This window comes from Puntigrus tetrazona, unplaced genomic scaffold (assembly GCF_018831695.1).
Source record: "Puntigrus tetrazona isolate hp1 unplaced genomic scaffold, ASM1883169v1 S000001062, whole genome shotgun sequence".
Classification (NCBI taxonomy): Eukaryota; Metazoa; Chordata; class Actinopteri; order Cypriniformes; family Cyprinidae; genus Puntigrus; species Puntigrus tetrazona.
The window spans coordinates 297,884-322,256 of record NW_025048651.1 but is presented as its reverse complement, the minus strand read 5'-3'; the positions used below and the strand labels follow the sequence as shown (position 1 = coordinate 322,256).

General features: G+C 43.5%; 2 protein-coding genes and 1 non-coding gene across 3 annotated transcripts; all 3 read left to right on the top strand.

Moving 5' to 3' along the window:
- The first annotated feature begins 228 nt into the window (after positions 1 to 228).
- On the top strand, positions 229 to 6,178 carry ube2m (ubiquitin conjugating enzyme E2 M). The gene is made up of 6 exons (XM_043234078.1): positions 229 to 595; positions 2,477 to 2,571; positions 2,884 to 2,922; positions 3,561 to 3,664; positions 5,165 to 5,228; positions 5,304 to 6,178. Exons 1-6 carry the CDS (start codon positions 481 to 483, stop codon positions 5,442 to 5,444), a joined length of 558 nt encoding a protein of 185 aa, XP_043090013.1. The 5' UTR covers positions 229 to 480; the 3' UTR covers positions 5,445 to 6,178.
- Positions 6,179 to 7,914: 1,736 nt separating this feature from the next.
- Positions 7,915 to 22,760, top strand: kpnb1 (karyopherin (importin) beta 1). Its single transcript, XM_043234077.1, has 22 exons — positions 7,915 to 8,110; positions 8,735 to 8,793; positions 10,020 to 10,202; positions 10,952 to 11,152; positions 11,229 to 11,381; positions 11,459 to 11,518; positions 11,605 to 11,694; positions 11,826 to 11,936; positions 12,016 to 12,117; positions 13,929 to 14,153; positions 14,232 to 14,423; positions 14,492 to 14,622; positions 15,181 to 15,328; positions 16,550 to 16,621; positions 16,700 to 16,844; positions 17,213 to 17,295; positions 17,567 to 17,674; positions 18,141 to 18,284; positions 20,357 to 20,462; positions 20,543 to 20,657; positions 20,891 to 21,052; positions 21,594 to 22,760. Coding segments are annotated over exons 1-22 (2,631 nt in total). The 5' UTR covers positions 7,915 to 8,070; the 3' UTR covers positions 21,595 to 22,760.
- On the top strand, positions 17,321 to 17,461 carry LOC122340660. Its single transcript, XR_006250354.1, has one exon. It is a non-coding gene; the product is annotated as a small nucleolar RNA SNORA79 (small nucleolar RNA).
- Positions 22,761 to 24,373: the final 1,613 nt, after the last annotated feature.

The following is a 24,373-nucleotide window of genomic DNA, read 5'->3' as shown; positions in this document are numbered from 1 at the left end:
AACTATTTGAATGCAATTAATGATCGTTTGACAGCAGTAATGGTCAAGATATTTAGAATATATATTTTTATATTTATATAAATATGTTTATTTTATTACATAACATTTTTAAAGTCTGCACACATGTGTATTGATGTATGCACAGTACACACACGTCAACAAAAACTTTTATTTTGGATGCGACTAATCGCGATTAATCGTTTGACAGCACTCGTGTTTTTACATTGATACAGACAGCAGCAGCAACGATAATAATCAGACTAAGGTCTCGAAGCAGAGTTTGAGCAAGTGTGAGCACAGTCAGATGTAGCATTAGCTGCTAACACACACACACACACACACACATACACACCGGCTCCCTCTACAGCTGCTGTAAAACACATCACGCACTCCGCACAGTCTCCTGTAAAACACACACCAGCGTCGTCAGATCGGGGCTAGACTGGCTCGGGTTTGTTGTTAGCGCCGAACAGAGCGAAGATGATCAAGCTTTTCTCGCTGAAGCAGCAGAAGAAGGACGAGGAGTCCGCGGGAGGACCGCGAGCCGGAGCCGGCGGAAAGAAGGCGAGCGCGGCCCAGCTGCGGATACAGAAGGGTACGAGAACCAGCACCACCACAGATCTTCATTTATCACACACTCACACTCTCTCTCACACACACGGACACAGCTCGGTCGTGCTTTCAGTCCGGACTGTTTAAAGACGTGTTCTCGTAACGATTAGGAGTAAAAGAGCAGAGCGAAACTAGCATTAGCCGCCTGGCTAATATGTATTAGCGCACTCTTTAGTTAGTCTGCGCTGTTTTTTGTTATTATGTACTTGATGTTTGAAAACTTCAGAGCAGTCACAAGGAGTGAAACTCTTGTCTGAAGTCTTACATCGCAGAAGAAAGGCTCGTTTTCTGTCGAAACAAACTAACTTCATTCAGAGTCATAACATTGAGGCCTAGAGTTTGATGTGCGAGTATTAGCCTCATAACGACTCTCAGTCCATCTGGATTTAGCCTCACACCTGGACAGATGTGGGCCAGCATCTGTTTTGACTTCTGTGTGGAAAGTTTGTCAGTTTGTAAGCAGCCAGGTAAGACATTCATCTGCTGCTTTTATACCATCTCCCTGATCCTGCTGGACTCCTGACAGGTCAGTGAGGAGATGACCGGAGGAAACCTGGGGCCTGTTTCATAAAACAGGTTTACCAAATACGCCAGCTTTATTTCACTTGGTCTGACTTATTTTGAACCGAGTCAACTGACGATATGTCAGAGTGACCGAAATAAACCTGGAAAATAACACCTTTATGACTCAAACATTAAAAAAAAACATGCTATACCAATAAATGACCAGCCTTCTTTTCGTTTATCTTCAAAACACAAATTGAGGGCATTTTAATGAAACATGACACATTTCTGTCCGTCATTTCAAAGTTCCATTCCACCCCAAAAAAAATTCTAGCATGAATCCTTATGAATGGTTTTACATGAAGAACACGTTTCACGTATAAGCGCTGATCTTTTGGGTCAGAAGGTCAGTCACGGCTTGTTGATGACATCTGATGATCCCTGTGTGTGTGTTTTATTTCTGAGTAAAAACCTGCTTTAAATCTGTTCATGTGAAGCGATCGGGTCTCATGTTTTCTGAAGTTTCTGAAGCGTTAAAGCTGTGGTGGACTCGTGAAGCTCGCTCATCTCGCAGGCATTGCGGTTGCCAGATGTCAAGACTTTAAATCCCTCAATCAGAATTGTTTTCTTGAAGCGATACGTTTAATAATGCTGCGATTATCACAACTCGCAAGCTTGCGCATTTTAAATAAGCGAGACTCCCACGAAACAGCATGTGTGAAGCAGGACACTTCTTTTATAAAAGACATTCAGAAAAACGTTACGCTACTGTAAACAAAGTAATACGTGCTTGTGAATTATTGATCAGTTGGTTTCATCCCAGATGGACGTTAATTAAAGGTGCTTTACATACGTTTTTTTGACTCTACCAGACTGTAAAAATACACATTTGCAGATATTGAGGAGACGTTATTCTGCTGTGTGTGTTATTAATGTCTGTGTGACTCCACCCACAGAGAGTTCACGCAATAGTATTTCAGCACCCTAGATTGCTGGTTTGAGGAAAACACAGCATATTGTATCCATTGAATCCAGCAGATCACAGATTCTCTGCACTTTTCTGAATTTGGACTGCAGCACATGGAGTTTTTGGAGTGCAGTTCATGTCCATATTCTGTAGGCCAGGTCAATAATGTACTGATCTACTAAACCCCTCAGCTTTAATGTAAATGCACTGGAAGTAGACCAGCGCAGCGGCAGATGTCCTATCCCTCGGCAGTCAAGGGGGATGTCTCCAGAACGATAGGGCTCTGGTCAGAAGTAACATCAGTCCTAGCGAATCCTTCGTGACGAGATCTGAGTCTGTGTTCATGTCTGTGTGAGCGTGAAAGTAATGCTGCTGCTGTTTGTTCTGTGTCAGACATCAATGAGCTGAACCTGCCAAAGACGTGTGAGATCGTGTTCCCTGACCAAGACGACCTGCTCAACTTCAAGCTCATCATCTCCCCAGACGAGGTCTGCAGGCTCTCTGAGCTGAACACATGCCATCAGCACAGATCGCAGCTCACAACCCCATACTTAACATTTCAATTCCTGTGATCAATCATTCATCCAGTAATGAAACGAGTCATTCAATCATTCCATGAGATTTTGTTCAGTTATTTTTCTCCTCATAATTTGCAGACATACGTCTCTTAATCGAGTCCCGTTTTTACGTAGCCTTAAACGTTTTGCACAAAGTAAAAATGTTTTTAGCCATGTTGGATTGATTGGAGTTGATTGATGGCGGTGTGCTGTGATATCATTTTCTCCACTCTTCTTTTGCAGGGTTTCTATAAAGGTGGAAAATTTGTCTTCAGTTTTAAGGTAAACAGAAACTCAGTGAACAACAGTGGTTCTTGAGAACTGGGACATGTTTGTTTTTAGGCCTCGTAATGCACCAAGTCAGATATTTCATGATGTGTGTGTGTATATTTGGTTTAACGTGATTGAATGTTATATAGTTGATAAGAAGAAACGCCTGACTCGGTAATAACATGTTTGTGTGACTTGTCTTCAGTGTCTGTTTGTGGACCGCTATATCTCTGAGGACCCCTCAGGACTTCTTTACACGCAGAAGAAGTTATTATTTTGTGCCGCCGCAGACATTAACAGTTAGACCCCATATCTGTAAAATGAGTAAATCTGCATGGAATTGAACATCTTTATACTACAGGCTTAATTGAATTAGCTTAAAACAAGATGGATGCAGGTGTGTGGCATTTTGTCAAACTCTGTGATCTTGTTTCGAAAATGTAATTTGCAGAAAAAATATTTACTTTTAGTCCCAGTTCTCAGCTGATTGTACTCTAAAGATTAAATCTCAGAATAACATAAATAATTGGTCCTCAGTGAAATATTTTGTTCACCTATTTGAGTCTTTTCTTTAACTAGCTTTTTCTCTTAATTAGAGTTTTTGTTCATGCTTTAAAACAGTGATTAAAGTTCAGGTGTTTCTCCTGCAGGTGGGACAGGGGTACCCTCACGACCCTCCTAAAGTAAAATGTGAAACGATGGTCTATCACCCCAACATTGACCTGGAAGGCAACGTCTGTCTAAATATTTTGAGGTACGGAGTGCACTCTTCCAGTCGCTGTTTTGAGGTGATGACTGGGATTTGTTCAGTCTGATGTCTGTCCTGGTTCTCGTGTGGTTCTAGGACTTACAGCCCAGGTCTCCTGACTTCTACTCTCCATCACGAAGTGTTCACTGCCCAGCAACATTAAATGAATAGCAGCTCTCCTTTTCTTTTTTTAAGCAGTTTTGGGCCACATGAATGGCTGCTTCGAAGATGTTAGAAACAGTAGTTTTCGTTTTGGTCTGGTGATCGGTTTTTTATTAAGGCAACAGGTTTTATTAGAATGACCTTGAGCATGTCGCCTGTGCGAGTCATTTTGATCACTTGCTTTTCTGGTATTTTTTGTGATAACGATGTCAATGTCGGTAGCTTATACGTATCTTCTGAGAGACACGCACTTCATGAAATGTGGTGCTCCTCAAGATCTAAACTGACTTTGATGAATAAGCACTGCACTGCAAAATTTCTGAAGGAAACAGATTGTCTTTAGAAAATGTTGGATGTCATTTTCATTTCATCTTGCATGTAATACCTGATAAAACGGCGTCCATGAGCGGAGCGTTGCATTGATTATAGCGGTCACCGGGAAACCTAATCTCTTCCCACGGGCAGACGATACATGTGCTTATATGAAGTCTGTGGGAAACACTGTAATGTTAGTGTCGTTCATGCTGGACTCCACATGTGCATCACAGAAGTCATGAAACGATCCAGCTATCGGGGAGTAAAGAGAAGATAAAAGTGCTAACATGGGGAAAATAAACATTGGTTTGTGACAATATATGCTTTATCAGTGTTTTTCAGTATTTTTGTAATGCAGTGCTAGTCGACATAGGATTGCTGCCACATTCTGTGACGTGAAACCAGGTCTGGTCTCAAAAACGTGTTATTTGAATTACTGGACTCATGTTACTCATGTACTCAAGTGTGTTTGGAGTAACCTCGTGCCTTCTCTACACACCATGTGACAGAATCAGTCAGCCAATCAGAGGCTTGTGTGGGCGGAACCTCTCTGGAGGTCTGTTGTTGCTTCCAGTATGATTATAAATGCCACTCAGTCTGATATTTAAACTCACATTAGACGCGTTTAACATTGAATAAAGCACGTAATCACCTGACGCTATCTACCGTCATGCGGTTTGTATGTTGTTTCAGTTTCTAAAAGGGAAATTTTGTGTGTTGTTGTTGCTAGTTAGGACAAAACCTCTGATTAACATGGAAAAGGTACCATTTATCACCTGCTGTCTTTGTTACCAGCAGATGTTAGGTTTCATAATTTTTGCGGTATCATCACAGGAAGACTTTTTACTGCTACATTGCAAACGATTCGCCTTTTCAGGTGCATGAATGTAACGGTGGGAGGTTGTCGAGTCGAGCAGGGCGTCCGGCGTCTTCCTGAAAGTTTCTAACATGCCTAGTAAGAGCTTGATTGGCGTTGGAGAGTGATCAAGTATCAGGGTGTGATCCTCAAACCTTGTCTTTGTGTTTCAGAGAAGACTGGAAGCCAGTGTTGACGATTAACTCCATCATATACGGACTACAGTATCTGTTCCTGGTAAGCTGAGCTCTGCTGCTGCTCGGGCCCCTCTTGTCTCTCACTGACCCTGCTGGTCTCTGTGTCCCCGTCCAGGAGCCCAATCCCGAAGACCCCCTGAACAAAGAGGCTGCGGAGGTGCTGCAGACGAACCGGCGGCTCTTCGAGCAGAACGTCCAGCGCTCGCTGCGCGGAGGATACGTAGGAGCCACCTACTTCGAGCGCTGCCTCAAATAGTCCCGCGCCGCGGCCCTCACATCCCAGAATGCATTTATCGTTTACATGCGCTGAGACGCACTGACCGACACACTGACCGCACACAGGAGGGGGGCTCGGGGAAGGCCGGTCAGTGATTGTTGCTCAGAGAATTCAGTCGTATTTTGCCACTATGCTGGTACCCACTGTTTATTTTTGCTGAGATTCACACGCTAACTTATCCTCCCACTCACAGAGAGCGAGACAGCCCGCGACAGATCATTACACCCGCATTCATTACCCGGCCTCGAGGACCGCTTCGTCTGGGGTCAAACCGCCTCGAGTCGCTCATCTTCAACTAGTCACTCGTTCTTACCGTCGCGTGTAAAAAAGACGCGTGCAGCGTGGCCTTCGACCAATTCTGATAGCGTTGACAAATTGAGGGGCCGGCTAACACCAGACCGACAGGATCCGTCTGCTAATTGGGCTGTTGAGCTTGGGAGACTTACGATGTTTTGCTATAGTTTTCCTGGTTGGGAATGGGTGGGATCGGATTTTCTCGAGGAGGATCGTCATAGGGTTAGGAAGGGTTGCGTACAATGTTACTATTCTGTTGTGTATATTGAAATCCCAGTTGTTCACGATGACTGCAATATGAATTATGTTAAATAAAATATTGACTTGAATGCCTACATTTTAAGATTAGTGTAAACTACAACACCAGATTGTCTTTACGAAAAGAAAAAAAAACAGCAACAATAAAATGTTTTATCTGACCTGGACTGCACTTGCACTGATGATCACGAGGCGCTCTTAAAGCTGCGTCTGAAGCCTTCCGTATCTCTGGAAATCTTGTTTCTGCTCTAAGATGAGCTGAGGAGGTGATGGAGACTAATTCAATAACAGGTAAAAGCCTACGTCTTCAGCTGAGCAGAGGATTGTGGGATATCGTGCACGAAGGCAGTAGAACTTGGGCTAACAACGCGTCGCTGTATTGGTTTTGAATTGAGTGATCTGTGAAAAGTTCATTCCTTCATATTCCTAATGAAACAGGTTGCCAAATATCCTACAAATAGTTACACATTCATGATCTTGATTAAAATACCCTGCAACTGTACTTTTGCTATGCTAAACTAATTTTGTACTTGATGCACATTGACTGTGAGGAAGTAATGCTGATCAGCTAAAGATAGTCTAATGTTGATTTGTGGAAGTTTAGCAGCAATGCTTCGTGTGCACTTTGAATATCTCGCATTTGAGGACTGATGTTTGAAAAATCATGCAGTCATCAAGAGTGACACTAAAACAGTTTTGGCTTAATATACAAATATTGTGTACTGCAAATGTAGTTCAAGTTTTGTTAATATACTATATATATAATTAGCCTCAAAGCAGTATATCAGTAAATATGCTAATGGAGTTGAACCACAGTGTGCCACAACTTTCATCAAAGTGATCCTTAAACATAAAACCAAAACCCGTTCCTGTTCTTCTTTTTTTTTGATCCACTTTAAATTGTTGACTATTGTTAGTGTAGATGCTACATAAAGGGAAATGTATTAAAGTGTATCAGATAATGGCAGGACACTCTTTAATGCAGTAAATCTTGTCTTTTTGAGGAACAGTTTGAATGTTTTGAAGGGTGTGACTGGTGACCCGACAGACGTCGAGCAGGAAGAATCAGTTCACAGACTGATCCAGACGGAGCGAGTCGATACACTGAATCGGTTCATCTGACTCGGTGTAACGTGATCCCAGAGCTCCGGGGTGCTCCTAATAATTCATGGGCTCTGTCCCAAACGGTCAGCTCGTGAGGGCTCTGTGTGGTCACTGCTCTTCGGCGAGCTCCTGAGGTCAGTGTGAACTCTGACCCCTGTTACCCATGTACAATTTCGTGCTGCATTTTATCATAAGAGTACGCGTAAGTCCGTGAGAATTTTTTTTTTTAAATATACAATCCTAGTCAAGGGTGAGAGGGCAAGCCGCAATGTGCAACGACTTCAGAGCATCTTCTACCCACAACATTAATATTTTCTTCCGATAAATGTAAGCTTTGCATATTCCCAGCTCGCCTGCTGACTTCATGTGTTCATGAGTGGTGAAAGTGATGAAAATAAATCATGGAATTACTGAATTGTGGATTTATGGGTAGTAACTGTAACAGTATTAATCTTATAAAACTTTATTTTGCGGAGTCCTTGTTACACAAGCTATACGTACTTATTATAATAACAAAAATATGCATAATTACATTCAAGCAATCCTAAATCAAACCCTAACCATGTGCACGCAGTTAATATAAAACATATAATTACTCACGCCAGTGGCACCCTAAGATAAAGAGTAACCAAATCTTATTTGTAACTATAGTACTACTCTTACTGTTCACCCAACACTGACTACAACTGTAAAGAAATCCTTCCTGTGTGGATCAGACGGGGCGCGTGAGCCGCTGACGCTGCGTGCGTCGTGACGCCGGATGGGCGGAGCCTCTGACGTCAGCGCGTGATATCGTTCCGCGGGCGGGAGTTCGGCGCGGCCTTTTCCTCTCGACAGCGGCTGATGAGAAGAAGAAGAAGCAGCGGCGCACCGCGGGAACTGCTCGTCTTCGGTATTAGGCGTGGACGCGACTCTGACTCGACTCTCCCGACCCCCGTCTCCCGTCAGGATGGAGCTGATCACAATCCTCGAGAAAACCGTGTCTCCAGGTCAGTTCCGCGCGTCTGCGCTTCCTCACGCGTGGGATCCAGATCGCGTTAGCGGGCGGCTAGTGCCGCGCAGGCCCTGAGACGCGCTTCGCACGCCGCGCCAACAGCTGCACGGACACACAAACACAGAGTTCACCGCTTCGGACTGTCGACGCGAGCCGCCGACGCGCGCATCCGGCGTCACGAGGGGCGTCGCGTTCGACAGCGAGCGTTTGCCGGCCTGCGCGCCGACCAGTCCCTGACGCGGACAGATAATGTGATTATGCGCCTGCTTCCGATAACATAAAGCTGTTCGCCGGGCGTCGGCGCGTGCTCTCGGCGCGTGCGGTTTGGCAGCTCGAGCTGCCGAAGTTATTAGTGGGTTAGCATGCTAGTCAGGAAGTGGCTAGGCGTTAGCATGGCTAGCGCTCAGTCATCCCCTGCGACCTGCTTCAGAAAGTTTCAAGAGTTGAGGCGTGCGCTCGGTTACGGGGCTGTCCGCGGCTCATTGACGCGCGTGAGGCGCGGGGCTTCACGTGAAGCGGCGCGGTGATCGCCGGGCTCCCGAGGCGCGCGGGCCGCGTTTGGCGGGAGACTCGCTCCCTAGAAATGTACGTTTATTCATGGCTGTGATTTGATTTTCAGATCGGAATGAGCTGGAGGCGGCGCAGAAGTTTCTGGAGCAGGCGGCCATCGAGAACCTGGTGAGGAAACCCCTCCGTACTCCTCAGTCTGCTGTGACCTTTGACCTCTACACTCCCAGACTCCTCTGTCCAGTCTGTGACTGCACAGGCCCGCTCCAGAGTCTGATCTGAGGGTCTAGGCTAGGCACCCTCAGGTAAAGCTGTGTTAATGGCATGTTGTTGCAGGTTTGGCAGCCTGTCCTGTGTGCTACGGTTGGCGCTCTGGACCTTGGTTTCTATTTTAGTGTGTTTTTGCAGTGTCCAGCAATGTATCTAATCAGACGTATGCTGATTTCTTGGTTTTGTTCAGCTGCAGTATGAATCATTTCATTAAGGAAGTGTAGACGTGTTGTAACTAAGAGATCAGTTGTGCACCGTAGAGAACTTTGAGAATACATCATTGTGAGATTGAGATGAACGATAGAATACCTAAAACGTGTCACTCATAGTGTTGAATGAGGGAGAAATGCAAGGCTCGACGTGACTGATCAATCAGGAAGTCCCGCCTTCTGAATAAAACGGCTAGTCAAGCATCCGACATTAGGTCCGGTTGCTATAGAAACAGTCAGCGTTCTGAGACGTACGTCTAGTACTGCACACTCGCCACTGCTTGATCTCAACTGAGACATTGGCTTTATAAAGCTTTTTCAGCAAGAGAGACAATTTCCCAGGATTTATTTGCGATTTTGAGTATTAAATGTAATCGTAAGCTTAGTGAAGTTTGGTGTTTTCAAACTAGGAGCTGCACTTGGATGCTTTAGCGGCATCTTTATCAAAGATGGCTGCCGAGTGACATGGCTTGTCTTAAAGAGAATCGTAATGGAGTTATTATAGGTGAAGATCTCTACTCTGCACAATGAGTCCCTTATATCATGACTACACTGTTATGAGGGGATTCTTGGAACAATGGCTGAAGAAAAAATGAGCAGATTCTTCTGTGAATGCCTCTCATTGGCTGTTGTTGTGAAATGATGTGTGTGATTGGCTACTCTTCTCAACGCTGCAAAAACACGCTGAAATGGAAAGCCATCTCCACCGTGCGCTGGACGGTTTGCCAAATCTGCAGTGAAATGGCATCGATGCAGCTTTACCTGAGGCTGCTGTTGAGCGGCGGGTCTCTGCATCGCGCTGGACGAGGCTCTGGACGCTGCACCTCCACACATTTGAATGCTAGCCAAGCCCTTTCAAAGTTTGCATGCTGCCGAGGTGAACGTTACAGGCGTTAAATCTGCCCGTGTCGCTTTCAGCCGACGTTCCTGGTGGAGCTGTCCAAGGTGTTGGCAAACCCCGGAAACACACAGGTGGCACGAGTCGCTGCTGGCCTGCAGGTCAAGAACTCGTTGACCTCTAAGGATCCGGACGTCAAGACACAGCACCAGCAGAGATGGCTGGCCATCGACGCCAGCGCCCGCCGGGAGATCAAGAACTACGTGAGCACTCCCTTCATAGAATAGAGCTCGTATGACTTTGTATTGACATAATACAGTACACACAGATGAATCAACATTTAATTTTTTTTTACATGCACTGAAAGTTATATTGGGATTTAAAAAAACAATAGTACAGGTTACTGTGATCACCTTCATCACAGGACAGCAGTTCAGTTTATTTTTTATTACTAGATTTATGCTTAAACTTTAAGTTTTAAACATTAAACTTGAAATCCACTTTAATTCAGTGTGTTATCCTGAATGTCACTGGCTTTACCAGTCAGATGCAGCAGCTGTGTGTAGGTTACTACCTAGTTTTGACAAAAGGGGGTATTAACTCAACTTATGCACTAAATGTTTTAGCATTGCACCGTTAATAGAAACAGCGTGACATATACACAATGTTTACTCTCTAATGGTAGAAAGTAGATTGAATATACTATGCAATTGAAAAAGTTGCATTTCACTGGAAACCTATTTTTGCAGTTAGGCAAAAGTTTAAACTAAAGGATAAACTAAAATTGACGTCTATTGCTGGTGAGTTTGACGGCTGCTGTTTGATCACCAAATGTAAAGCATTGTATTTGATGAAGAGTCACTTTAAAGAGCTTATCTCTACATTCTCCCTTGAGAGTGGTTCTGAAAGAAGTTACAGAGCAGCTGATGGTGTAAGAAGCTCTGGTGTGAGCGGGTGTTCTTGTTACGTGGATAAACAGCAGGTGTTCATGCAGTGCTTGCGGTCTGTGCAGGTCCTGCAGACTCTGGGGACAGAGACGTACCGGCCCAGCTCGGCCTCTCAGTGTGTGGCTGGCATCGCCTGCGCAGAGATCCCCGTCAACCAGTGGCCCGAGCTCATCCCTCAGCTGGTGGCCAACGTCACAGACCCCAGCAGCACCGAGCACATGAAGGAGTCGACGCTGGAGGCCATCGGATACATCTGCCAGGACATTGTGAGTCCTATCCAGCACGCTCTCGCTGCCCGTGTTTCCTAGCGTCTGTTTGGCTGACCTTGCTAACGTTTGACAGGACCCTGAGCACCTACAGGACAACGCCAACCAGATCCTGACGGCCATCATCCAGGGCATGAGGAAGGAGGAGCCCAGCAACAACGTCAAGCTCGCCGCCACCAACGCCCTCCTCAACTCGCTGGAGTTCACCAAAGCCAACTTTGATAAGGAGGTACTGCCGCCCCTCGCTCGTGTGTACAGGGGCCTGTGTGCTCCGGCCCCTAACTCTCTCACTCTTTCTCTCTACAGACGGAGAGACACTTCATCATGCAGGTCGTGTGTGAAGCCACGCAGTGTCCAGACACCAGGGTGCGTCTCCAACACACACACACACACACACGCTCGCGCATGCGCACACAAGGATCTCATAATGAGTGTGTGGTTCTGTCCTGTAGGTGCGAGTGGCTGCGCTGCAGAACCTGGTGAAGATCATGTCCTTGTATTACCAGTACATGGAGACGTACATGGGCCCTGCGCTGTTTGCTGTAAGTTCTGAACATGTTGATTGTTCTCTGTACAGCAGCAGACCACACACACACACAAAAGAATTAGACTGAGTAAACCGTTTGTGGTTCTCTGTGACGGTGGATGTCAGCGATGTGCTCTCTCTCTCCAGATCACAATAGAGGCCATGAAGAGCGACATCGATGAGGTGGCCTTGCAGGGAATCGAATTCTGGTCAAACGTCTGTGACGAGGAGATGGACCTGGCCATCGAAGCCACTGAGGTGAGGCCGTCCTGGTGTCCTGTGCTGTCTGCTGCTCCACACGCTCTCGTCTTGATCCGTGTGTGTCATCTGTCTGCAGGCCTCTGAGCAGGGCCGTCCTCCCGAGCACACCAGCAAGTTCTACGCTAAAGGAGCTCTGCAGTACCTGGTGCCCATCCTCACACAAACGCTCACCAAACAGGTAAAGCTGCTCTCTGTGGGACTTGTTTCCAGGCAGTGACTTCCTTCTGAGTGAATCAACACTGAACCGAAATCAAGAGCTTGTTGGTTTCTCGTGCTAAAGAACTAAGACCTTCAATCTGTCTCAAACATGGCCTTTCAAGTTAAAACCGTTTAGTTATTAAAACAATGTGACTACAAAAGCAGTCGTGCTAGTTAGTTTTGATTCGTCTCTCGTGAATATGGCAGAGCCAGAAAATCAAGTATTAATCTGCTCGGCCCCTGTGTTCTCAGTCTCATGTTCATGAGTGTTTTGCAGCTAATACAAACTGCATTTTATTTGATTAAATGAGACAGCTGAAGGATTTAGGTACAGAACCTGATGCTGCTCTTCATAGGGGCTTTAAGCAGCCTCTGCTCTTGGAACAGAAACGGCGTTCTTGACTTCAGCTGCTACTTCGTAACCGTTACTACGGTACTCCTAATGACGTGATAGATGAGGAGGTTAAATGTTACGTTTTGTGTGCTTTTATACCATTTAATTCCATCAGTATAGGGTTTTACCATTTAGTCTCATTTAATCAGTATTGAATTAAACGCACACTAGAAGCATTTAAAATTGAACTGGCTTTGTTGGGGATATTGTTTCTAGTGATTATCATCAAATTGATTAGAGACTCTGAACAATTTGTTACTAAATGCTATCTTGTCATTACTCTTATCCTATTTGAAACTGTTCAGTGCTTTGAAATATGTGTTGTTAAAAGTACTATAAAAGTGATTATATTAGGAACTTATGCTTATTTTAACAGTTTTTGCTGTTAGATACAGCACCTACTAAGGCTAAAGATATTAGCGAACAGTGTAATAATTACCTAAACACCCTTATCTATTATTTTCAATCAAATAAATGATTGCCAGCACAATGATTGTCAGATTTGTGCTCTACGTGTTACTGAGGTTGGGTTGAGACTAGGGTTGTGTAGGGTTCACATTAACCAATACATTTCCTTCAGAAATGAGTCCAAAACTCTCAATTTCCACATTTTGAAAAGGTTTTTTTTTTTTTTTTTTTTTTTTTTTTTTGTGATAACAGCTTTTTCTACAATCAATGGTTAATGGTTGTAATTTTTGTTCAACTGTTATACTTTTTATTGTTATACTTTTTTTTTTCTCTCTTTTTGGCAGCTTTGTGTGTGTATACAGTATATAATTCTAGTTTTCTCAAATTAAATTCTCGTGAGATGCAGAGGCTGAAAGTTACCGCAAGTTCATGTGTGCTTCAGTATTTGTGTATAAAACAAAACGAGCCATACATAGAGGTAAACGAAACATGTAGGATTTACATTTAAAGTTTTTTGCATTTTAATAGTCACATCCAGTAGTTCATATAACGATTCGAATGAAGTGACAGACCACCTTTTATTTATCCCAAAAAAAGCAGAATTCTATGCCATTCAGAACTATAGAGTAAATTATTTTTATGGACTCCACCTTTCTGTCCGAACCACATGACCATAGAAATGTAGACGCACTTCAGAACCTTAGTCTCTCTTTGTTACATACGTGATCAGACCTGAACCTCCCTTTTTGTTGACCAGCAGCTTTTATCAACCCAAGTCCAGTTCTGTGTGCTTGTCCAATAAAACCACTTTTTCTCTTCTTCTTGAGTAGGTTTTATCGATTCCTACTCTTTAGATGCTGTTTACATGTATAGAAAACCTGTACGGATTTCTCTGGAGACCTGTTTTACCAGAAGTCATGAACGTTAATATTGATCTGGCTTAAAGCTGCTGTCTGGAGTGTGTCTGAAGGAGGTCTTGCTGTGTTCAGGACGAGAACGACGACGATGATGACTGGAACCCGTGCAAGGCTGCGGGCGTGTGTCTGATGCTGCTGGCCACGTGCTGCGAGGACGATGTGGTGCCTCACGTACTGCCCTTCATCAAAGAGCACATCAAGCATCCGGACTGGCGCTACCGTGACGCCTCCGTCATGGCTTTCGGCTCCATCCTGGAGGGCCCCGAGCTCAACCAGCTCAAGCCACTGGTCATCCAGGTGAGGCCCAGTGCTGGGCTCAGTGTGTGTGAGAGCGAGGAAGTGGCTCTGTGTGTGACGTCCGGTGTGTCTCCGCAGGCCATGCCCACCCTCATCGAGCTGATGAAGGACCCCAGCGTGGTGGTGAGGGACACCACGGCCTGGACGCTAGGACGCATCTGTGATCTGCTGCCCGAGGCCGCCATCAATGAGGTGTACCTGGCCCCACTCCTGCAGTGCCTGATCGAGGGTCTCGGGGCCGAACCCCGCGTGGCCTCCAATGTCTGCTGGGTATGTATTGGTCGGTACACATGATTTGTTCTTGCCTGTGACGGGAGACTCACAGATGCTGTTCTCAGGCTTTCTCCAGTTTGGCTGAAGCGGCGTATGAAGCCACAGACGCTGCAGATGATCAGGAAGAGCCCAGCACATACTGCCTGTCCTCCTCCTTCGAGCTCATTGTCCAGAAACTGCTGGAGACAACAGACAGGTACACCACAAAGGGAGTCGAACAGATGCCAACTTAAAGGAATAGTCCGCCAAGAAAGTCAAGTCCTGTTATTAATTGCTCACACTCATGTCTTTTCAAACTCATAAGACCTTTATCTTCAGAACATGAGCACTTAATAGGCACCAACACAACTGTAATATTGACCTGGAGGTCCAAACGTGCAGCGAGGACATTTTTCTTTGCACACTGTGTCCTGTTGTAAAGTTGAAGTTGACAGTGATATCACATGCACTCTTTTACTGATGTTTTCTGAGTCTGGGAAAATTACAGATGTGTTGCTGTCTAAGGAGTGTTCCGAGAGCTCTCGAATTACCTTAAAATAGCTTAAACTGTGTTTTGAAGATGAACAGAGGTGTTTTGGATTTGGAACGAGGAGGGTGAGAAATTGACTGGATTTCTGTTAACTGTTCCTTTTAAGATGAGATGAAGAATCATCCAAAGGTGTAGATTAGAGAGCAGTGCCCTGATTAGTTTGTAGTGGGGTATGAGTGCTGTAGGCCAGATGAAGAGGAATTTGACTCTTTTCTTGTCTGTTAGGCCAGATGGGCATCAGAATAACCTGCGCAGTGCGGCGTACGAGGCTTTGATGGAGATCGTGAAGAACAGCGCGAAGGACTGTTACCCGGCGGTGCAGAAGACCACGCTGGTCATCATGGAGCGACTGCAGCAGGTCCTGCAGATGGAGGTGAAGAGACTGGGAGGTGTTTAGCGGAGTATTAGAATGATACTGTTATAGACGTGCCTCTGATCTGCTGGGAGAAACTCAAGAAACCAGGAAACACTTGTAGTGCTAGCTGAGTTTATTCAGCGTGACTAATAAACCACTACCACTCAGACTGTTGAGACACTGGGCAACTTTTAGAGCGATGCTGAAAGGCAACTTTATGTTCTGTAAACGGTTAACCAGGAGAGGCGCAGGGCCCAAGACTAATATAAATTATCCAGATGGAAATGTTACCCATTCTCAAGGAGAAATGCTTAAGCATTGTTTAAAAAAAAAGTTGCCCGGCAAAATAGTTTGAAGTTGCCCAGAGTATCAGCATAAGGCTGCACAATTCTCGATAAAATGTCAATCTTTTTTTTTTTTTTTTTCAATTTGAAAAATTTTGCACTCAAGTACAAAAAAATATGTAAAATATAAAGTTCTAGAGTAATAAAACTAAAATGTTCTTGAGCAAGAACCCTACCAGGTTTCAAGGAAGCTCTCCTGTTTTGTGCTCAGTCTCATGTTTTAAGAAGGTGCTCTTGATTGAAGTGATTGGAAGTGTTTATTGTGTGAATCACCATCATTCAGGAAGGAGATCACAATGTATGAATCAAGTTTTTCTGGGTTTGGACTTTGGGCTGCATGATTTAAAAAAAAAAAAAAAAAAAATTCTTTCCTGAACTTATTGTTTTATAGTAGATGACAGAAGATTTATTTCAAACACTCGACTCAAGTAAAAACATTCAGATGCACAGTCGTAGTTCAGAGGAGCTGTGCAAATGATTGTGATTTCATAATAGTGTGGTGAACTACAGCTCTGTATTAAACACTGATCCATCTGAATGCAGGTGGAGATTTATTACTGATCACAGACCCAGAGGAGCAGGACTACCACGTTAATCCTCCAGTCATTGTTCCATTTAAAAAAAAAAAAAAAAAAAAAAGCAAAGCTTATTTAATTCTTATGTAAATCTTGTAACATTTTAGTAAAGTTACTGTTGCATTAACTTGAAACTGCTCAGACTAAAAGTATTTGAATTCAATAATCTGTATCAGTTTATCAAAATGAGAATGGATTAAATTGGGTGTTGAAAGGTCCTGTGGTTCAGGTTTAGACTCTCGTCTCTTTCAGAAGGAACAGTCGTGTGAGCATGAGGCTTGTTTTGACTCTAATTAAACTTGATTCTGTCTTTTGTCCAGTCTCACATCCAGAGCACCTCAGACAGGATCCAGTTCAACGATCTGCAGTCCCTGTTGTGTGCCACCCTACAGGTGAGTGTGTGTGTGTGTGTGTGTGTGTGTGTGTGTACTCTCTCCCACCGGCTCATCCTCTGTGTCCTGTGCTCTCAGAATGTTCTGAGGAAGGTTCAGCATCAGGACGCTCTGCAGATCTCAGACGTGGTGATGGCGTCTCTGCTGCGCATGTTTCAGAGCACAGCGGGCTCGGGGGGCGTTCAGGAGGACGCTCTGATGGCCGTCAGCACGCTGGTGGAAGGTGAGGGCCTTCTCTCTCTAACCAGGCAACTCTGTTCTCTTCTGAACTAGGGCTGAGTTATCAATATTTAAAATGATAAGAGGAATTAGATGCTTGTTAATGTGCCAAAAGCAGAAGGCGCAAAGGTCAAACGCATGCTACGTGCTGAGATGCAGTTTGAAGGGCTTGAGTTCAGTCACTGTGTGATTTTTATAAAGTGATAAATCACTCACTCTCCACAGAAGTCATCTACAGATGTCTACTGTTCATCCTGATGCTTACAAACCTTATTATTGTACCATGGTATAGAGGTGTGTGTATGGTTTGAAAGGAGTAGTTCACAAAAAAATAAATGATCCGTGATTGAAATGAACTTTTTCCCTCTCCAGTTTTGGGCAGTGACTTCTTGAAATACATGGAGGCCTTCAAGCCTTTCCTGGTTATCGGACTGAAGAACTACGCGGAGTATCAGGTAATGCTGCGGTGGAGCCGGTGTTTGATGATTGTTCCTCCTGCTGCTCAGAGCCAGGCAGCCCAGGATTTTATATCATCACAGAGAATCTGAGTCTACTTCACCCGGTGTGTGCCGACCCCAGGGTCACGTGTGGCCACTCTGGACTTTGCGAGACTCCACAGCTCTTTAAAAACAAGCATAATTATGGCTTGTTTGTGAATTAACTCTTGTATTCCAGTAGAGTGTGTTGCAGTTGTAAGTTGTGCTGTGTGTGTGTGTGTGTGCACAGGTGTGTCTGGCTGCGGTGGGGCTGGTGTGTGATCTTTGCCGAGCGCTGATGGCCAACATCTTGCCTTACTGTGATGAAATCATGCAGCTGCTGCTGGAAAACCTGGGCGTAAGTCATCACATGTCTCTTGTGTGTTTGTAGGTCCAAACGATCTTCCAGGACGGCTTGTGAAACAGAGTCTGAGGTGTTTGTATGCATTTTGTTTTTGTCACTGTAAAAATGTCACACAACAAGCTTGCACACTAATGGGCCTGTCACACAGGAAGTAAAATGCGGCAGCAAAAGGTCAACTCTTTTGAACTTTAAGCACAGCTTGTTCTTTAGTAAGAGGGCCATGAATCTGATACTACATATTACTAGCACGAGTGTGTGTGCAGTGGATCGTCTTGACAGTCGCTCTTCTGGATTTTAGCGTTTGCTTGTACGATGGCTCAGTGTTGTCAAAATGCTTGCTATAGATGTGGTAAAACTCAAAGCCATCCGAGAATGGACGAGGATTTCAGACTCTGTGCAGTGATCTTTATCCTTGTCGGTTGAGTACCTGTCATATAGTAGTTTGAACATGTCTTTGCAGAACGAGAATGTGCACCGGTCTGTGAAACCCCAGATCCTGTCTGTGTTTGGGGATATTGCTCTGGCCATCGGTGGTGAATTCAAGAAGTACTTGGACATTGTGCTGGACACTCTGCAGCAGGCCTCGCAGGCACAGGTGGACAAGGTAAGTGACCCCTCGCTTCTCCAGGTGCTTCTGACTCGTGTTCAGTGGGTGCGACGCTAACTAGTCCACCTGTAGTTGAGTTCTAGAGAGTTTAGTGTGAATTTTATTAATGGTGAGTCACGCACAACACTCACTGATTACTTGATTCTGTTGGACCCGTCTGATTGTGAATATTTTGGACATACTTGGTAAATGTTGTTAATGTAAAAGCCTGTGAAGCATGTAACAAACTACTAGTTGTTGTTTGTCTTGCTTGATGGTTCATATTTGAACTGTAGTTAGTATAGTTTTCCTGGTGAAAGGGACATCTATCAGAATGGACAGAATTCCTAAAGGAGCCAATACTACAGTAATTAAGAGACCAATGTCTCCACATTGAGTATTTTCAATTTTGATGTACAATGTGTACGATTGCGAGGTTTACAAAGCATTTCCAGTTTTATTCAGCCAGTGATAGCCAGATGTCTTTTGTCAATGAAGGCGTTACCTGGTAGGTCACTTGTTTTAGTTTCAGCTGCAGTCTGTAAGTTTTGCCTCTGTGTCGTCGTCTGTGTGTGAGATCCTGGTATTGCAGTTCCTTGCAGAATTCTATCCTGTGTGTGGGATGTAATGACTGTAATGTTCTGAGGTGTATGTGTAGCTGTCAGTCACCACACCGCTGGGTACCCTGTACTTCATCACAGGTTCTAGCCTACTTCTTAAATTATATGACCCAGATATTATCATCTGAACAAGTCTGCCATGCTGTATTCTGACTGAGGAAAAAAGCATTAGCATAAATCACGCTAATGATGGTGATTCAACCTAACGATCATTTAGCTCATCACAACAAACCTGCAGATTGATTATTTTTATACTTTATTCTCAAATTATTAATGTTAACGTCAATCGTATTTCAAATTAAAAAATGTATTTTAAACCGAAATCAAGCATAAGGCGACGGTTACATATTTTCTCATTGATTTTTGGATCATTTTTAACAAAATCAAAGATTACGGACTGCAGCAGTAGGAATCCGTTTCTCCAGGAACAGGACTGGACCACCGTCTGTCTTTTTATACGCTGTAGCAGATTAAGGCTGATTGTTTTTTTTTTTTTTTGCTTTTGTTTGGGTAGCTATTAATAGTTCTGAGTTTTCTCTTCTGTTCAAACAGTCAACACCATGTTGAAACCAGTTTATCTAGTGCTTGGTGGTTTATAAATTCTTCAAGATGGAGGTGTTGTTTGAGGAAGCATGTGAGCTGTGGTACCTGTTAAACAACAGAGTGTGCTAGAACTGATCAACATTTATAAATCATTGAGTCAGGCTTTCTACAGGTCTTTAAAAAGTCTTCCATATAATTGTATGAAATTTGTGGGCATAAAGTCAATTTCAGACAGGGGTCGTTTGGCATCGGGCCAGAAAAACTGTTTACCAGAGTTAGTTGGCACTTAGTCAAAAGATAAATTAAGTGAATTTAATAAAAAGTGAAACTAATTGTGACTGTCTTTTGTAACAGCTGTTACTGTGTGAAATCATAAATTAAAAGCTGGAAACTGGAACTTGCAACTAGGGCTGGGTAGAACCAAAAAAATGATCTCAATATTCAAAACCATGGTTTTAAACTATGGTCAGAACATGATGACCTGATTTTTTTCTTTTTTTCTTTAAATACACACTTTATCATTAATGGCTGTTTTTGGAATCTTTTTTTTTTTTTTTTTTTTTTTTAATTTTCAAAATCACAAACTGGTTGTTACCTGATAATATAAATAACATTTTCGTCTCTTAAAAATTCACATTTAATTGGATGCAGATGGAATTTTTTTTTTTTTGTTACTATAGTAATTCTATGGTAAATTAAGTCTTCTGACTGTATCATTGTGAATTGTTTCTCCTGTTTGCATAATTTCAGTTAAGGGAGAAAAAGCTTGTCTTTTCTCCTAAGGCCACAAGAGGGCGCATGGAGCAACACACTGCTTCAAAGCTGTCGGGTGTTGTTTTTGCCCTGGTGATGGCTGACTGACGAGCCACTGACGTGCTGATTGTGAGGTTATGTTCACAGGACTGAGTGGTTTAAACTGTCTTGCAGACGGACTATGATATGGTGGACTATCTGAACGAGCTGCGAGAGGGCTGTCTGGAGGCCTACACAGGCATCATCCAGGGCTTGAAGGGAGACCAGGAGAATGTGCACCGTAAGTTCAGCCGTCTCATGAGGTCATGTTCAGACGAGTCGAGGGACTTCCTGTTAAACAGCCTTTGTTTCCTCCTCCAGCTGACGTCATGCTGGTCCAGCCTCGTGTGGAGTTCATCTTGTCCTTCATTCACCACATCGCTGAAGATGAGGACCGCTCCGACGGAGTCGTGGCCAATGCTGTCGGACTCATAGGGTAAGATCTTCTTAGATCTGTGGCAATGCTCAAGATGATGAGCCATTATTAAAATACAAAAGCAGCTTTACTGTCCACATTTGGTACCAGAGTTCAAAGCTAACTGCTAAACGATCATTTAGAAGGTTTAGAAGGACATGACTGACTACACTACACTTCATTTGTGGGTTAATTCTTCCTAAAATGGCCGCTTATTCGTCGCTCAATCTCACTCACCCTCTTTCTCCCCGAAGTGACCTGTGTACAACTTTTGGCAAAGATGTGATGAAGCTGGTGGAGGTTCGACCTCAGATCAACGATTTGCTGTCTGAAGGCCGGAGGTCCAAGACCAGCAAGACCAAGACCTTGGCCACATGGGCCACAAAAGAGCTCCGCAAGCTGAAGAGCCAAGCTTGGTATGCCATGCACCTCACGTCAGTGTCACCTGACCCCAGAAGAGTCGTGTTTGACACAGATCCTGCTCACACATCCGTCTGTTAGCTCCTGAAAGAGAGTGTACTCGACGCTCAAGATTTCTCAATATATTCCAAAATTTAGTTTTGGAATATGAGCACGACTCCTATTGGCTGACTAGTTTTATTAGTCGTGTGACAGAAGATTAAATCACTTAAGGAGAGGTGAACTACTGTTCACTGAGGTTTAAATTAGCGCTCTAAAGTGATTACAGATGATTTTTTTCTCAATTATCTGTTCTCACGCAACTCCTCTCTCGACAAGGTCATCTTAAATGCAAGCAACACGAATGTCTAGGTGCAAACAGGCCTTTTTTTTTTTTTTTTTTTTTTTTCAAAAAATAGAAGCACAGCCAATTTGTTTCTGTCCGAGAAGTTCATTTAACATTGAATCTGAAAGGAAGGCCTTAGTCTGCCCAAGCTGTGATGTTTTGCTCCGTTTGACGCGAGTCTTTTCAGCAGTTTTCTTCTGGTTTGTTTTCAGATTACCGGCCGTGGAAATTCCACCAAGAATAATGGAAATCAAACCCACTGAGGTTTCTTCTGTCTTTTACACATAGACGTGGAAGCAGAAGTGACGTGTGCGCTGAGATGAGTGTCTGAGAATGAGTGAGAAAGAGTGAGAGAGAGAGAGACATCACACCACCTTCAGAGTTCAATTCCAGCAGCTGCCAGCAGAGAAACTCAGCGGCCCACCACCTTCACCTCATCAGCCCTCTTCTCCACGTGTCTCTGACCCCTCCAATAAATGATTCCACATCATCCACCTCTCTAGTGCATCCTGTTAGTACGCCTGTCTGCGTTTGAGACGTCTGTGGGCTCGTGTCAGACTCTACCCTGCAGATGTCCTCTCTTACACAACCCATTAGTCAGAAGATACGAGCGAGAAGGAAGTGACGCTGCTGGAGTTTCTAAAGGCGTGACTGGAGTGTGAGTGTGTGAATGAACGGAGGGGCTCGCTGTTTCCACGTCCCCTCTTACTATTTCAACCAATAATAAATAAACATGATAAATATCTTGTTTGCAAATTCAGTGAGATGCACTTATGTAAACATAGGAGAGCGGCAAGTAGTCAGGGATGGGCAGCACTCGGATGAACTGGCGACGAGCGTTCATCCTGCTTTCTCAAAGTCAATTGCTGCGCTATATTTTTTTTCTCCCCCTCCTTTTTAAAAAAAACAAAAAAAACCTAGAATTAAAAATGAATGGTTCTGTTGTTAGTATGCTGGTATGGATGGTGCAGATACGCAGAGCTTTGGCCTGCCCTGGGAAGGGAAGACTAGCCACTTGAGGTGCGACTTCTAGCAGAGCAATCCATGTTCAAGGGGTATAGGAATTAGACACTTCCTCTTTTATTCTCCTTCATTTATTTTGCAGGAAAATGAGTGCCAAATCCATGCGGATACCAATGGACTGGAGCTTAATGTGTTACCACGTAGAAGATGCGAAATAAACATGTCAACGATGTCACAATCTGATTTGCATTGATGTGCTTTGGTTGTATTTTTTTTTTTTTTTTTTTTTTCTTGCGGCACTTAATTGGAGTCATTCACCAAGCTTTTTAAAAAAAAAAAAATGAATGAACAGAATCAGACGTTTGTATGAGGTTATATTTTTCCATTGATATGAAAATAAAATAAAATTGAACCTTTCCGGTTGTACTTCTGATACATTTCCTTTGTAACGCAAACAGTTGTCGATTGCTTTATTTCCTGACTTCAGATCAAATGGCACTCGATGTGTTGAAGAAATGGCCTTCTGACCGTGGATGTCTCTTCCCTTTCTCCACATGTGTGGTTCATCATGATGTTCAAAATTGTTCTGAAATGTTCTGTTTCTGAACTAGTGAGGGCAAGCTTTCCAAAAGCAAATTGATGCTGCAAAAGCTGTTGGCCCACATCTGAAGAATCTGCCTTGATTAGAACCATTGTCTATATGATTCGAAGGTGTTTTTATCAAGTAGAGAGATGATTAAAGGCATGACTGGTATCAAATAAAAGAAGCTGATGTGAAACAGTGGTGCGGTGTACTTGTTGATGGACTTCACGTTTGCAATGTTCGCATAATACAGAACTCAAGCCACTTGATGCTTTTTCAAGTCGTTTAAAGTCAATAAACGAGCGACTTAAAAGTTTGATGTTCTTTGCGTTCTTCATTGCCTGCTGGCCATTTAAATTACGTGTGGAACCAAGGTCTTGATAAGCACCATTATTACCTTAAACATTAGAAAATAATCCTTTATAGTGGTGTAAACATATTTTAGTCTTAAGATCAGGTGATAAACCACAGAGGTGCTATGAGGTGTATATGTGATCATATTGTCATTTCTTTGAATTCGTACAAATTAAACCTCACCTCTTCTTAGCTGTGGGGGGAATTCCAGAAAGTAAGTTATGTTGTTTGCCCTGACAAGTTTAGAGTTTAGTGGATAACCTTGACTCCTTCAGGGCTTATAAGAAGCTGCTCTAGGGTCAGGGAACACGTGTGTCATTGAGGAGGCTCCAGCAGCCATTTTGTACAATGTTAAAATGATTAATGTAACCATTGTTATATGGCAGAAATATGATTTTATCCCTGTACACAAATTAGTATTTAAACAAATGCTTAAAAGGAAAATTTAAATTACATATTAGAACTAAATGTAAATCTTTACTCATCTATTTACTTGTACATTGTGAGTTTGTAAAAAAAAAAACATCAACACATTGAGAGCTGGATTCAAAATCTTACTGAAGATCAAAATTAAAACTTGAAATTATATTACATGATCTTTCCATCCAAGATGGCTAACCCACACAAGCCAGCTATCCCCACCATCCAAAGAGCGAACATAAGCTCTTTAGACAGTAAACTTATAGTATATAACTTACTATAACTGGACTTTTACACTCAACACAGAGGACTGTGAGAGACTGTTGTGTTTTTGTTGATGGAAACATGGCTCGACAACAGCATACCGGACTGCACCGTTCAGCTTGACTCACATACTATCGAGCGTACAGAGTTCTCCTCGAGGGAGGTAAGACCCGCGGCGGTGGGCTTTGATATTAACGACATGTGTCACGATGCTGTTGCAGTCTGCAAAGACTGCTCATCTCTGGTAAAGTTGATGATTATTAAGTGCCGGCCATTCTACCATTCTGCTCGATGTTCTGTATATATATCCCTCCCAGCTCCAACAACAACAACAGGCACTAAATGATCTGTACCACAACATCAGTAAGCAGCAGAAAGCCCACACAGATGCTTTTCTCATCTTGATTG